Source organism: Pygocentrus nattereri, chromosome 5 (genome assembly GCF_015220715.1).
Source record: "Pygocentrus nattereri isolate fPygNat1 chromosome 5, fPygNat1.pri, whole genome shotgun sequence".
NCBI classification, from domain to species: Eukaryota; Metazoa; Chordata; class Actinopteri; order Characiformes; family Serrasalmidae; genus Pygocentrus; species Pygocentrus nattereri.
Window position 1 is genome coordinate 31,673,957 of NC_051215.1, and position 16,227 is coordinate 31,690,183.

At 38.2% G+C, this 16,227-nt stretch overlaps 1 protein-coding gene across 4 annotated transcripts; it reads left to right on the top strand.

Annotated features, from left to right (window-relative positions):
• The first annotated feature begins 3,002 nt into the window (after positions 1-3,002).
• Positions 3,003-14,253, top strand: sufu (suppressor of fused homolog (Drosophila)). 4 transcript variants are annotated; one of them, XM_017690508.2, is made up of 13 exons: positions 3,003-3,363; positions 3,788-3,922; positions 4,195-4,331; positions 5,148-5,290; positions 6,621-6,706; positions 7,099-7,171; positions 7,620-7,773; positions 8,004-8,106; positions 10,907-10,945; positions 11,708-11,842; positions 13,282-13,420; positions 13,501-13,569; positions 13,663-14,253. In XM_017690508.2, the coding sequence occupies exons 1-13, from the start codon at positions 3,218-3,220 to the stop codon at positions 13,750-13,752; spliced, it is 1,449 nt and encodes a 482-aa protein (XP_017545997.1). In that variant the 5' UTR covers positions 3,003-3,217; the 3' UTR covers positions 13,753-14,253. The 4 variants fall into 4 exon arrangements, with proteins under 4 accessions (XP_017545997.1, XP_037394460.1, XP_017545996.1 ...); XM_017690507.2 differs by having other exon boundaries at positions 3,004-3,363; positions 7,617-7,773; XM_037538563.1 differs by lacking the exon at positions 10,907-10,945.
• The last annotated feature ends 1,974 nt before the right edge of the window (positions 14,254-16,227 follow it).

The window sequence follows — 16,227 nt, forward strand, 5'->3', positions numbered from 1 at the left end:
TACTATTATGTTTTGCTGTTACTAAGCGACGTGATCCATTTGAAGATATGAGGCCAGTTTCTTCTTAACAGTCCAGAACTTTGGCTGATATATGGTTCTCCTGAGCACTTGGCCCTGAGAACTGAATTCCATAGATGGTGGTCATGAGGAGCTCATCTATGGGCTCAGTTCTTCTGGCAGTGTGCTCTCTATCTTCAAACTCTTTACAGATGAACAATCTATATTGGATTTGGTGTATTAAGATGTTTTGAGATCTTTTCTTATTTGAAGTAAATGTTTTGAGAAGATCTGTTTTTTTTTTTTTTTACTGTTGTTATTGTTGTTGTGAGTCTTCATGAGAAATATTCTGGCCTTTAAATGCGTGTAAATGTGAAATTTAATACATTTGCCAAACAAAATCTGTGCTGTTTTTCTCTCTTTTTTCACCAGTTTTTACCACACTTTGCATGTATGAGTGGGAATGTGAGTGGGTGTGCTAGTCAAATGGTCTTAGAAATGTATGTACATTACTTGTCTAACTTCCTTAAGTTGAACCACGCCTTTTCAGTCAGTTGTTTAGTGTACTCATTTATGGAGAAGGCACCTGAAAGTGTAAGTCATGCACAGCTAGTCTCTTGGATACCATACTTTCCTACCAAGACGAAGAAACAGCTTTGGATGCTAGACAGGGTGTATTATGTACATGTTTCATTTATGGACAGAAAGCCCATGTATGTACATACTATTGCACAAGGCGGAATACAGTAATGAAATGTGAGTTAAAGTATGCAAATGTTACATGTCCACCCACACACTGACCACAAATATGTCTTATCTCTGACTCCTGGTAAATGACTCAGGATCATTCCATGGAAACTGGAAGTCATGGACACCATACCAAGAATACTCACCACCCACAGCAATAGCTGACAATCCATGAAATCATCTGAGATAAAATACAGTGTAAAAATGATAAAATAGGTATAGTGTGATTACATGTTTTGTCACTCAAGCCACATGAAAATGGTGCAGGCTTGATGAGGTGAAGAAGAGTATATTTAAAAGCCACGCTTTTTCATCGTTTTGTATAATTATAGTCAATTGAAAATCCATCATGTTTAAACTTTGAATTAAAAAATGATTCATACTTTTCTGGGGAAAAGACACGCAATGACTGGGCTAAAAGCACACAAAGGTTTATCGGGTTCAAAATAAATGACGCAACAATCCTGGCCCACGTTCACTGATAAGATTCTGCCCACTTCTGTGAAAATCTGCATAGTAAAATACAACCAATTGCGAAATACAAATAAACAAAATCAACAAATAAAAAGAAAGCAATTGACAACCTTGTTGATTTATTAGATCTTTAGATTGACCTAGCCCTTTTATTAGATAATTTTTCTTTCTTTCTTTCTTTTCTTCTTCTTCTCCTTTTTGGCAATGTCACTCACACTCTCTCCATAATGTGGGCTCTCGACCTTTCGGACCACCTTCTTCTCCATGCTGTATTCCTATTCCCCTACTAGTGGGTCTCCCCGCACCACAAATTCTCCTCTGTGATAAGTGATGCTCACACCAGTGGTGGGGTAGGTACCATACATGCGCCGCAGGTCCTCTTTCACAAAGTCTGGAAGCTCCCGACTGACTCCAAACACTCTCTCCAGCTTCCCTCAACGAAGCTCACCTCTCATGCTGAAGCCCTCAGGCCATGAGCCATCCTGGGGGTCAGAAGGATTGCCTTGAGGCGTCTTGTTTACTGACAGGTTTAGGTCAGGATGTGTACATAGGTGAGGGTAATACCAATACCAGGGGCTGGGTAGAAAAGCTGGTGTAGATCCATAATAATGGTGGTACTCCAGGACTTTGTCCTGAGGGCTTATGATGTTCTCCATAAGGATGTTCACCGCTGGAGGACTGTGGCTGAGTGCTTGTTAGATCCTCACACTGTGGAGCAACCAAGAACATGGAACCATAATAATGATTCATGTAAGGAAGATGGAAGCTCATGATCTGCTTGGAATGAATGAATCAATGCTAATCCAAAGATGGGTAGACATTAAAGTAATACCTGCAAAAATATACAGTGTTCAGTACAAACATGTGTTCAGTACAGAGATGCACGTTGGTTCTAAATAAATGATCACATTCTGCAATAAATTTTACTTTTGAATGTGAACAAAATATCTTATAAACCGGATATGACTAAGTGTGCAAGTCATCTGGCTGGGTTTCAGAGCTTCACTATCAAACTCATAATGAAATTAACTGAACATTAATAAGACAACTTAGTTACCCATTTCAAAACTCTTCTCCAGTCCTGGAATGGTTGTAAATGAGCACTGCTTCCTCTGTCAGCTCTCACAAATTGCTCAGAGTTTTTCAGTATCTAAGCAGCAGGTAAACAAGCTGTTCGCAGGGAGATAAGAGGTCACACAACGTAACTTTATATTTGCTGTAGTCTAGGACAAGCAGCAGTGATGTTTATTGATCACCAGAAATCCACTCCGTGTATTACTGCCCATCATAATGATAAGACGTATGCAAACATTACATCGCACAGATAAACAGTAGGTGGCGCCTATTTCCCCCACAGATGAATAGCTGCTACAATGTACAGCATGTCTGAAAGTCCACACGTTTAATGTCTAACTACAGAAAGCGAGGCAGACAACTATGAGAACAAAAATATCATGGACATGTTGTCTTCACAGTGGGCGTTTGAATTCACATGATTTTCCACAGTAAACAAAACTCTGATGCGGTTTAATAAATGTAATTTGATCATGAATACATTATTGCAGCGAGTTACAGCTTTAACTTCCTATAATCTGCATAACGAAATGAAGTTAATAGCTGCTGTATGTTTCGAAAAACTTTTTACTCATTTATTGACCTGAAAAGCCAAGTGTTGAATGAAACATGAGAAGGCCAGCGACTCTCGAGTCTATTCTCCAATCACAGCGTCATTCTCCTCCTGCGCCGCTCCATCTCACCAGTCTGATTGGACAGAAGGCACGCCAATCAAAACTACAGGCCCCGCCTCCGCCAATCCCTCAGACCCTGAGGGAAACGGCCCGAGTGGGTTTTAAAAGAGAAATACAGATGAGGGAAATTCACGACATTTGACGTTTCCAGCGCGAATATTTATTTGAAAGCGTCTTTGTTCCTGAGGAAGCGTCACAATTTACGTGCTTTCCGAAGAATTTCACACTCTTTGTGAGAGCCGAGGTGCAGGATGGATGAAATGCGGCCTAACAGCGGCGCCCACCTCGGCCTCGCGTCGCTGTTCCCCCAGGGGCTGCAGGCCATCTACGGGGAGTGCAGGCGGATCTATCCAGACCAGCCGAACCCATTGCAGGTCACTGCCATCGTTAAATACTGGTATGAATTTCTTACATGTGCATATGTTACGTTTGGAGATAAATATTAGTCATCAAAGCAGTGCAAATTCGGAGAGAAGAGACAAGCTAACGTTTCTTAGCTTTGAGGAACATTAACGCTAACTCGATGTAGCGAGCTAACTTAGCTAGTGTTCTAGCTAGCATTTAGCTGCAGGGATGTTTTGTTTAAGCAGCTGTAATTTTAGTCTTTTGTTTTCAGTTAAAACAATTACGTTAGTGTTCAAGCTGTAGCTAGTTAACTAGACTACAGTGCTAACGTTAATTAAATTATTTTCTATGTAGCGCGTGTGTTTTATTTGAAACATATTTCTCAAAAGCTGGAACAGTTGTTTTTTTTTTTTTGTTTTTTTTTCTCACACCAATTTCTTCGCCCTTGTTTTTGACCTTTAATTATGTTGACACAGGTTAGGGGGGCCGGATCCCCTAGACTACATTAGCATGTACAGAAACGTGGGATGCCCTGCTCTGGACGTACAAGAACACTGGCACTATGTCAGTCTCGGCCTGAGTGATCTGTATGGAGACAACAGAGTTCATGAGTAAGTATGAAAATAGGAGGACTCTATGCTCACCCCTGATATCTTTAATGTTAGATTATTGAGAAGAATGATTCATGGCACAAAGAGTGAATAAGATTCTGTGCAGTTCTCCAGTTACAAAGCAGTGACATAAGAGCCACTTTAATCTTACTGGCATGTTTTAATGTTCCCGGTATTGTGTACTTCATATTTGGAAATAAAAAAAAAACATTACCCAACTCTATATGCTGGCTGTTGTCTTTTATAATTCATGTTTTTTTTTGTTTTCATAGATTCACGGGTCAAGATGGTCCAAGTGGATTTGGATTTGAACTTACGTTTCGACTGAAGAGAGAAGCTGGGGAGACGGCACCCCCCACTTGGCCAGCTGAGCTCATGCAGGGTTTAGCCCGATATGTCTTTCAATCAGGTATGAAGCTGCTTGTTAATGTTGAAAGGCTTTGTATTTTAGGGCCTCACATTTGTCCCAGTAAACTGGAAGGGGCTGGAGCAGGATTGACCAGAAAACAGTTATTCACTATTCAAAACAGCTTTGACTTAAAAAAGAAAAGGAAAAACTAGTGATTTAAATTAAGATTTTTTTGTGTAAACAGTGAACTGACTCACTGTGAAGCACATCATTTCTCCTGAGAAGTTTAACAAAATGGTTCAGACTCTGATGGTAGAGTTATTGTTGTTTTATATGTGATGTTGTGGTTAGAATGGGGTACAGCTTTGATCACAGATGGCATCAGTTTGTGCTGATAGATTCTAGTAGATTTTTTTCCACTCGACTGCACGAAACGGTTACAAATCCATGCATTTCATTGTTATTTGCACTGCCATGTGATCCGTGCCATCCTCATGCTGAATTTCATTACCTTTCTTGCTGGGGTACCAAGCATGCTGAGAAAAATGGAAAAATGACTGGAGCTAAAAATGGTGCAAGCCATTGATTGTAAAACATAGGCTTCATAGAATTGTCACACAGTATCACTTGAAGTCAGATGACCACCATTTAAAAATATAACAATAATAAAAAAAAAAAGTTTAAAACATTCGCCAGCCAGAACTGCTGTTCGACTCCATTGCTGCTGCTTTTGTTTATGTTTACTGTTAATGCTATGCTTGCATGAGAATTCATGTGACCAAGCAAGCTGAAGAAAATGCTGCGTACTTTAACAATTCTGTTGTACTTGTACTTGAGCGGGGTACTGGTAATTGTGTATCTGCTTTTGGAGAACAGAAAACACATTCTGCAGTGGAGATCACATCTCATGGCACAGCCCACTAGACAACAGTGAGTCCCGAATCCAGCACATGTTGCTTACAGAGGACCCCCAAATGCAACCAGTGCAGACCCCTTTTGGACTTGTCAGCTTCCTTCAGGTGAGTTGCAGCTGTAATGTAAAACAGGTTGAATAGCAGAATCTTGGACTTCCCTACAAACTTAAGAAGTGAGAGATTATGGAGCAGAATTTATTAGGCAGTCATTGTATTTCACAGTGAGTTGCCTACATACAAGCACAAATATGAGTATCACATAAAAAAACACTAATTTCATGCTGCACTGTGGACATTTAGTAAAGAGAGAGAATACAAATAAGTCCTTGCACAGCATCAGCAAGTATATTACATCTTCCAAAACAGCTTTGATACAGAGAAGTCATGGATTACCTGATATCATTATTTTGGGCTGGAAATCCTGTGAACAGTGCCATTGTAGCATTCTAGCAATACTGACTTTTTTTACAAAAAACAATAGTTTTCATAATAATTCTTATAAACTACTGAACATCTCTCAACAGGAGATTTTGTTTCCGCTCCAGACCTGTTGGCAAAAAACAGCTGTAATTGTTACTTTTACTTTGGTTTATTCTAAGACAGAACACTCAGTAAATGCACTCAGGAAAGCATATTTTTAGTTCATAGTTTGTTTATACTGTGATTATGAAACACTTTGTGCTGAATATGTTAAAGCAAATGTTATGTAACAGCAAGAAATTGTTGCTGAATTTAATTTGCATAACAGCAACTCACTACGTTAAAAAACAGTTTCTGAAAATAAGAACTGCAAATCACAGCATTAGAAGTTTTCTTGGAAGTAAATGACCAAAATGATTCATTCAAATTCAACTAAGAATCTTAGATTACTTTTGCTTATAGCATTAATGATATTATAATTACTTAGATCATTGTTTTAAATATTATTAGGCTTGTAAAATCTAGTCAAATCAATTAATTTTTTCTTTGTATCTGATGAACCCTTTATTGGGCTGCATATGACCTTTATTACATTTTAGTGGATGCAGGAAAACAGAGATTTTCTTGAAATGTAAAACTTGGATTTTTGCTAAAGAGAAGGAGGAAAAAAAAAAAACTTGGATTGCCATTTGTTAGCATATCATTAACTAACAGTTGCGTTTGTTAAACTTTGAGGCAGAATAAAAGGCAGTACCTGTAAGTTGCCACATTTTTGTTGGGTACTGCATGTTTTGCATGTACATTCTCTGCCTAGTCAGTGCATAGCATAACCTCCCACTACCTTGTAGTTGTTTCTTTCTATCCTCATGCTTCCTATTATGAGGTTAGTGTGGCAGGAGCTCTGGAGCATTTGGAACAGGCCCTGTATGCTAGGGAAGGAGTAGCTGTCAACTGTGTCCTTTTATGCAAATATCTGTGTGAAAGTGCTAATTATGTGTTTTTCTTTGTTCTGCAGATTGTGGGTGTGTGCACAGAGGAGCTGCAGGCAGCACAGCAGTGGAATGGTCAGGGCATTCTGGACCTGCTGCGTGGAGTGCATGTGTGAGTATTCCCAAAATCAGGCTAGACAGAGCCAGGACAAACCTATACTCATCTGGTTGTAAATGTTCAGAAAGAGCAGAGGCTTGGCAGTTCTGTGTGGAAACTGCCTCTATGTCTGGCACACACAGGTTACAAATGTTGGCTATTTAGGTGAAATAAATGGCTAAATCTCTTAAATACACTGTCTTTGGCATGTACTTAGTATATTGTGTAGTGTATACGGTGTTTTGATGTTGTCGAGAATTCATGAGAACGCTGAAAAACACTGTTCTCTCAGAATCGTCCACCCTCTGAAGTTAAATGGGTCACTGGCCCTGAGATGCTTTGTTTTACTCTCATTTCTCATTAACCGTGTGTAAATGGGCATTTCCCTCCTCTTGCTCTGTTTGCAGTGCTGGAGGTCCGTGGTTAATCACTGACATGAGGAGAGGGGAGACCATATTTGACATTGATCCTCACTTACAAGTAAGGCTTTCCTTAGTTTACACTGTGCTGTTTTTCCTCTTTTTCTTTTCTCTGCTGTTTTTGTGTATTCCACAATTCTGAAAGTAAACTATTTGAGATTAGGAGTTTGTGAGTCATTATAATTGATTTTTTTTCTCACTTATTTTGAAGAATTATGTAAAAGGAATAGTGGAGAACTCTTGCATCATAGTACTGTTTAACTGAAGTTAGCTAAACTGATTAATGCTTTTTAAAACAGCTCAAAATACAAGGTTGTTAGACATTAACATGAACTTAACACAGAACCCTCACAGCTTCCACACTGAATGATGTATTGATGTGTGTATTTATCTTACTGTTGATCAACTCCGAGATAGCTGGCTCAGGTTCAGCTTTACAGCTACAGTTCGGCCATGAGTGTTCAACCCCCTGGTCATGTGAAAGTATGTGGTATGTTCATCCCAAGCAGGAGAGAGTAGATAAAGGCATCGATACGGACGGATCCAACCTTAGTGGCGTCAGTGCTAAGTGTGCCTGGGATGACCTGAGTCGACCTCCCGAGGATGAGGACGACAGCCGAAGCATCTGTATTGGATCACAACCGCGCAGGTTGTCTGACAAAGGTGAGGCAGTAGATTAAGGGTAGCATATTTCCTGAATTACATAAATCCATGAATCAGAAGAACATGGCAGTTAGAGAAATTGCTGCATGTCTTCATGTAGGCTGTTTAATCTGTTCTTGATCTGTTCTTCTATTAATTGTAACTTTATCTTCTGCTCTTCCTGGTGCCTTGAGCCTTCATTATGTTTGAGTGACTTAAAGATGGTTAACAAGCTTTTGTGTCACATGCAGACACTGAACAGATCAGAGAGGCGCTAAGGAAAGGATTGGAGATTAATAGCAAGTCCATCTTACCCCCCATTAGCAGTCAGAGACACAGTCAAGACCGTCCAGTGTAAGTCATGCTTTGTCAGTTATACTCTGGTAATCGTGAGCATTACTGTATCTTTCAAGCAAACCACTGGTCTTACATTATTATTATTGTTATTATTATTATTATTATTATTATTGTTGTTGTTGTTACTATTGTTATTGTTATGATTATTGCACATCATGGTTGGTGAGGAAGGTAGACTACACTTTACTGAGGGCTTGATTTAGGGGGAAAAAAGTAAAGCAAAGCGCACTGTCATTGGACAGCCTGGTGGAATTGGCACATGTGATGTTGATTTATTGAGCCGTCTGTTTGTGTGTATATACAGTGCAAATTTTGGATCTTGCTGTTCAGGGGAGAAATCTGTATACAAGTGTAGCAAGCAATATTAGTCTAATGTATAAAAATGGGATAGAATTAAAAATTGTTTTTAATCTGTTAGGTATGGGCATGAAATCAGGGAATGTAACCTTTTAACTTGTCGGTTGTTTACCTCTGGGTGCCACCCTAAAGTCTATTTAAAATGACCACTTAAGCAAGAAAAAAAAACGACATTGCAAAAGAACATTGCATGTTTTTTTTGTTTTTTTTCCTTAGTGATTTGACACATGATTACTCATTAGGTACATACCCGTTTTGGCACAAGTGATTCTGTACACTATTTTTTTATCAACCATAATTAGGCATGTGTAATATAAAAAAGGGGGTAGCTCAATATTTCTTGTTTAAAAATTAGGATTAATGATTGCCTTTTAGTTTTATATGCTTTTTAGCATTAATTGAGCTAATCAATATCTTTAGTGAAATCATACATTGTAGTATAATTCTGAGTAACTTAACACATGTTGCTTTGAAGTTTGTTAGTGCAGACATGCATATAGGAGTCCATGATGGTGCAGGTTCATAGCTGTTTCCTTTCTTTAAATGGTGCACAATAAAGCAGCTTGCTAGCCAAAGTTCAGGTATGAGTGGTGTGTTTATCATTATACCAGAGGTGTTCTTATAGTCAACTGTAAACGCCTCAAGGAAACTATTGAGTGTTATGTTGTCATAGTTTTACAGCTCCTCCGAGCCCTCAAAACACTTAAGCTGTATGAAAAATGCTTCGAATTTTCCTTAGATGGTTTGGCTGGGAATATCCATAGCAAAGATGGTGGGGAAATTTCTCTACTGTAGCCTAATGGCTTATAGTGGCCCAAATAATCCAGCAGTAAATGAGGAGAATACATCTGTTTATAAAGTTTATTATTTTATGTTATTTAACAAGCTAAATTTGTCCTCCGTAGTTCTCCCAGTTCTCTTTCCAGGCACAGCCATTACTACCTTTGAAGCATCGTCATAGCGTGTACAGTTTTGACAGTCATCATCAATATTCAGTTACGTTGTCATATCGCACAGACCTTCCATAAAACATAAAATTAGCTAGCCTTTGATTCCTTGTGACAAATTTAATGTTATGATGGCAAATACTCTGTGAGCAGTGTGATGTGGATTCAGGATTTTTTAGACCTTGCTGGGAGCTAGTTGAGACACTTTAGACGCCCCACTCTCCTCTCATTGATCTCACTGCAATTGTGCTCACCTCTGCATCAGGCTGGACTAATCTCAGTCCCCTGTTGCTTATTCACTGTCCTACTCGCATTGCCCCCTGCCCTATGTAATAACACATCTTTGGATTAATTACACAAAAGTGAATTCAGAGCACAAATATAAAGATTGAGAATATTTGCTGTTTATTTTCCTGTTGCTGAATTGTTTTAATGTATCTTTGCCAGGTTCTCTGCCTTGTTGTGCATGTTTTGTTAACCTGCTGCCTGAGATTCTACTTGCATGTCAGTGATTGCAGAGCAAGCAGTAATGTTAAATCATAGACGCTCCATTCTCAGTCTTTATGGGTATCATGGCATTTGTAATAATTTGATGGAACAGTTTTGCAGAACCTTTAATGCATATAGGATACAAATAGAAAGAAACTTTATGATCAGAAGCTGAACTGTCATGATTTAGTTTTGTGTAACAGGTGTTAATGATTTTTGGTTGACAGTTTTTCAATCTGCATGACACTTGTACATTTACTGCTTTTTGAAAGAGTCAGAAGGTAACTTCAGTGTTATAGATGTTTGTCTCAAGTAGCTAAGTTTTAATAAGTAATGCTTGATTTTTAGTTTAGTTTAGTTTTTAGTTTTAGTGACTGACTGCCACAGTGTTAACAGAGGTGGCTGGAATGGTATGGAGTTGCAAGATCAGCCAGTTTTAGAACCTCCAGATCGAAAGTTGTTCATTATTTACGCCCCTAAAAATGAATCCTCATACATGCGTCCTGCAAAGGCCATTACCTCAAGATAAGATTTATGTGTGTGTGTGTGTGAGAGAGAGAGATTCTAGTCTCTTATTTTATAACAAACAATGCAGTCTTCATATTTGCTATCAGGCATTCATATTAGGATTTTAATAATCCAGAGTGCTCATGTTGTTGGTTTTTTTTTTTTTTTTTTTCCCCAAACATGAGCTTCAGATGGCACTGGGGGAAGGTTTTTAAGCTTCATAGATCTATCGTATTGACTGTTGCTTTCTTTCAATGCTAATTCAAAAAACTTTCCATTGGCCATTGACTAATCAAATATGACATCAATTAAACTTGGAATATCGTAATGTGCCATGGTGAGCTGAAAGCATTTTAGACCCCTAAAATGAGGGAAGCAGTTGTCTCTGTACTTAAGGGCTGTTGAAAGGAATGAAATTGATTTGCCTCTTGGCATTAATGGTAAATGCATTAATTTATCTTCGCTGTGGTACAAATTTACCCCTAATTTCTTCATAGACAATCAGTTGGACATTTGCAGAGCAAGCAGAACTCAAGGTAAGAGCCAACTAAGAGATAAAGTGAAATGCACTCAACACAATGCAGTAAGAGTTCTTTCACTAATAGAGGGTGCTGACTTCAATATCTACAGGCCACGTTTGTTTTAAAAACAGGAGTATGCACAGTGTTTTGTTCAGTGGGATGAAGTATAAAATTCCATTTTTAAACCTTTACTTCCAACATTGCACAGTATCCCTTTCTTCCCTGCTTACCCTGAGCCACAATAGCCTTTGCCATATTTTTTCTGTTTAGTCAGCTTGGAAAGCAAAACAACAAATATTGTGGTAGAAACAAATAGACTCCGTATTGTTAGTATATTCACTACAGTTTGTTAACAGCTTCATAAGTATGTGAACTGAATTTAGCTGGCATATAAATGTTATGCTGTTGTGGGAAATATTGTTGCTTTAAGCCACTGTATGGCTGGACAGATATGTTGACCACTTTTTGCTGCAGTCTAAAATAAATGTCTGCACTGTGCCATACCCAGACAAGCTGATGATTAAGCTACTTTTACTTGCATAGCTCCATTGTTTTATCATAAAATCAAATATCTGATTCTGTGAATGTAGAAAAAAATGGCTCTGTGGTGAGAGCTGGGTTGCTGCATGGTGATTTTTGGAGAATTCTAGCTTTTTGACAGCAGAACACAGAGGAACAAATTGCATATGTAAATTTATTCATTTTCTGCCCCTTCATCTCTCTTTCTCTCCCTGACTGCCTTGCCCCTTCTGCCACTCCTCCTCCCACCCTCTCCAGAAGTCGTAAGGACAGTCTGGAGAGTGAGAGCTCTGCTGCCATTGTCCCTCACGAGCTGGTGAGAACACGACAGCTGGAGAGTGTACACCTCAAGTTCAACCATGAGTCTGGAACTCTACTCCCAATGTGCCTTAGGTAATGTACACCTGGTTAGTGGCATACACACCCTTTTTGTCTCACTCACTCACACACACAGCAGTTAACAGAGATTTATTTTCAGGCCAGGTGCTGGATCTAGCACTTTGTAAATTATCTGATGCATTGATGATAAGGTGAAGTTGTGCTGTCATCCTCCTATTATAGCAATGTTTTCACACTTTCCCTATTCTAGGGGGCCAAAATCCATGGATAATTTAACATTGTTTACAATAAATGTTATGAAGGTCTTTATGGTATGGGTTCAGCAGACAGACCTTCATAACATTTTTCTTTATGGAGAGATATGAAGGTTCTCAAACTTATAACTCACTAAAACAGCTATTTTTTATAGCTATTGGAGCTAGGCCTTCAGTGTGACCCACACACAAAACACTTCGGTAATGATGCTCATTTTTGCAAGTGCCCCTTTTGGAAGTGCTAAACTAACAGCCATTCACATTGTTGGGCTTTATAGATGTAAACTTGGGACACTTGAAGCTTGTAAAAAAAAAATACTGTTATTTGAAGCTTATAACAGACATTAACCTAAAATTTACCTTGTAGATATTTTATAGCAAGTGTTTCAGCAAAGATCATAGTATGGCATAGAGGTGCCACATTTTACCATTTTTAACAACTGATTTAAATGCAGTGGTCAGGCTACTGCTGTACTGTATTGGTAGTCAGTGATGTACTTAGGACTTTAAGAAAGCTTAGTGTGACATCTTGACACAATTTGTCCTACCCATCAAAAATCAAAACATGATCGCTTGTGGTCAGTGTCCACAGCCACTCAATTGCATTCGTTTCCTTCTCCAAGCTAGGCAGCATGCAAGGCTGGGTGGGCTGCCCAGCATGTTTAATGGTCGGGGAAAAAAGTTTTTATCTACTAATGTGCAGGATTAACAGGAGTTTAATAGACAAGATTTAAGTGTACATTAGTAGCATATTACAACTAAGAAAAATCCCACTTAATCCCTCACCTGGCTATTTCTGAATGTGTATGCAGTCATTACACAGTTAATATATACTTGCACTTATTTTCAAAACAAGTTCCTTTTCCCCTCCACACTCACATCATTATTCTAGAGAGAGAAAAAAAATTTAACTACATGATTGATGTACATGCCAGCCTTTAAACTGAACTGAACAAATCTTTTTTTTTTTTTTAACAAATCTTTTTAGTTTTGGCAAGCTCAGACATTACTGGCACTTTAATTGTTTCAGTGTAAACCTTGACTTTGATGTGTAACCTCTCTTTGTTTAGACAAAACATGCTCTGCTTGTGGATGAGCTCTTGTTTTAGGACTAAAGGAGATCTGGGTCCTTTGTTTAAGATTAAAGAAAGTCTGAGTGCTTGCAGTTGTAGTCTCTAACTGTGAAATTCATGAATTTGTCATTTAATATTATTTTGCACCTTCTTGTACCTGTTGTAGAGGTCGTCTGCTCCATGGGAGGCACTTTACATATAAAAGCATCAATGGTGACACGGCTATTACTTTTGTATCCACTGGAGTGGAAGGTGCCTTTGCCACAGAGGAGCATCCATATGCAGCACATGGGCCGTGGCTACAGGTAATGCATATGCTGTATTCTTGCACACGTAAATCCCATGTTATTCAGCCAAGATAATAATTCCATTTTCTTGTGTTTAGATTCTACTCACTGAAGAGTTTGTTGAGCAGATGTTAGGGGACCTCCAGGATCCAAGTATTCATGAAGAGGTAGATAACAATTCACTCCATAATAATAATAATACCCTGTTGTAGAAGTGATGATCGTATTATTAAACAGTACAATATTTTCTCCTCCTTCAGTCCAAGCTACCAAAGGAGTACAGTTGGCCTGATAAGAAGCTGAAGATCTCTGTCCTGCCTGATACAGTGTTTGACAGCCCACTGCAATAAGACTGAGGCTGTGACTACCCCCACATCTCTAGGGAAGAGCTGAGCCACAGGGCTCCAATGAGACTCATGTGCCTACACACAGTTGGAGGAAACGGACAGGCAGACACTTCACTCCCTCTCGGACAGCTATTGGCACACTACACAGAATATGCCTTTTTCTCCAAGTATCGAGTCCATTATACCACTTGCCATTTGAATGTTTCTGTTGGATGTGTTTTGTTCCAGAAGGCAGGCCTCATTCTTTTTGCCTTCAAATTCATGCTTGCACACAAGTGCCTGCAGCCTGAATCGGTGCTTTCACATGTAGAAGGATTCTATTTGAATTTTTGAATTTATGCCATGTAAGAAATTTACATTTAGCTTTCCATGGTGTTTGGAGTTTGTGAACCATGTTCACAAATGATGTGATCAGTCCCCCAAATCCACAGTCTTGCCTTCACCCTGGTTTAAAATTCTTTCAAAGTGCAAAAGGAACAAGTTTATAAAGTTTGTTTTTCCAAATCTGTTTATACATGGGCTCTCATATCTTAAAGAGCAATACTGCTGTAGAAGGGGTTAGACAAAAACATGTTTACACTGTTTTGAAGGGGTGGGCATTGCAAGTTTATAGCAGTCCCAAAAATACTTTTGATGATGGTCAAAGGAGAATTCCACAGATGTTTATTTTTAAAAAATCTGCAGAGATATAAACAGTAATTCAGAGTGGTTTGATAAGAAATGGTACATTGTAAAGAAACTTAATGACTTGACCTTCTTTGCAGTGGTGGTGATGGGCAACGAGCTGTCTCTAACAGATATATAGCCATTTTATTTACCATCCGAGCATATACATGTCTTGAGTTTTCATGTAGTGTGGATGATGGTAAAATATTTGTAAATCTGAAAGAATTATGTTTTCCCTTAGAATAGTTTGTCTGTAACCTGTCTGCCCTTTAAAGTATGTTAGACCAAAATCTCAGAACTATTGTAAATTAATGTGTCCAGCATTAGGCAAAGTATTTATATCCATGTCATGTAATGACTAAACAACTTGGATGTCTGGTTCCTATCACCACCACCATGAACATTTTTCAATCTCTTTGTTTCTCTAAAATGGAGCATATCACATCATCCCACTCTTAATGCCTTTATTTACATCTTAACCATTTAATTAAACAGACATTTTGTAAAATTGATAGAATTCCCCTTTAATGGATGTTCTGTGCTGTAAGAAAATACCTTTATAATGGTTCCTTTCAGAGTGGAGAAACCTTTTCTTTATATATCACATTATTTAATAATTTTATAGAACCATCATGTTATGTATAATGGTTAATTATGCCAAAGTTGTGATTGCAAATCAAAAAGAAACTGCCTATTTTCAGTGATAGAGAAATGAACTTCCTCTCACAACAAGCCAGTGAATTTGCCTTTTCTGTCCTTTTCAAAAACAGTCATTTATCACTTCATTTTGAAAGGAAATACAAAACATTTGGTTACTTGTTAAAGAAGCATGCTGTAAGAAATGGCGTGGGGTTTTGCAAGAACAGATTATAGCTGCTTGTCTGTGTAGTGTGAAAATGAACAGAGATGGCCAACTGTTACCATCACAAACCTGCTTCTCATGTGAAGGAAAGTACACTAATGAGTCAAACTACGACAAAGCCAACCATTTCAGCCGACAAATTCCTGAACTGCAAGGTCTGGTTTAAATTGCCCTCGAAGGTGAAACACATTAGTGCCTGTTTGAAGCTATTGTAAGCAAACACTATATCTCTTGATATAATTTGATAATGCTGTTAGTTATGAGACTCTTCGTCTATACCAAAGTCAGTATTTAACTACCGTTCTCTTGTATAGGGTGTATAGGCAAGCTATAGCCCATTTTACCATGACCTTCCTGATTCCCTTAATCAATATATTATGGTTAATATTTCCACATGACATTCCTGTTTTGTTCCATGCCTCCATGTAGATGTAAACTTAAAGTGTGAAGAGAGAATTATGTTGTTGCAAAGTACACTACTTCCTTTTTTTTTTCTTCAAAATGTAAAATAGAGCTGAGTATGTGCATCATTTTTTAAGAGATGAGTTCAAGAATAGTACATTGTCTTTTATATTCACTTGAATCACTAAGCTGCCTGTGTTTGTTACCCATAAATACATTAAAGTTTATTTACATAAATGTAATGTGTGGTTATATTATTTTAATCTGCTGCTAGAGCACTGTTAAATATGTCTTGCATACATTTACACTAATTTAGAGTAAATCATACCATTTCTATACTTAGTGCCTTGATGAATGGTCATGTCCCCTGCATCCCAAGTGAGTTTTTATTCAGCAGGTGGTGCTGCAGCTCTAAGCCAATGAAAATTATGTAATTTTAACATGTCCTGTTGAAGATGAAAGGAAAAACACATCTTTTTCTGGTCAACGAATAAGTTATTTCACAAGTACTTACAGAAAAGCATGTTACAATGTACAAAACATACAGA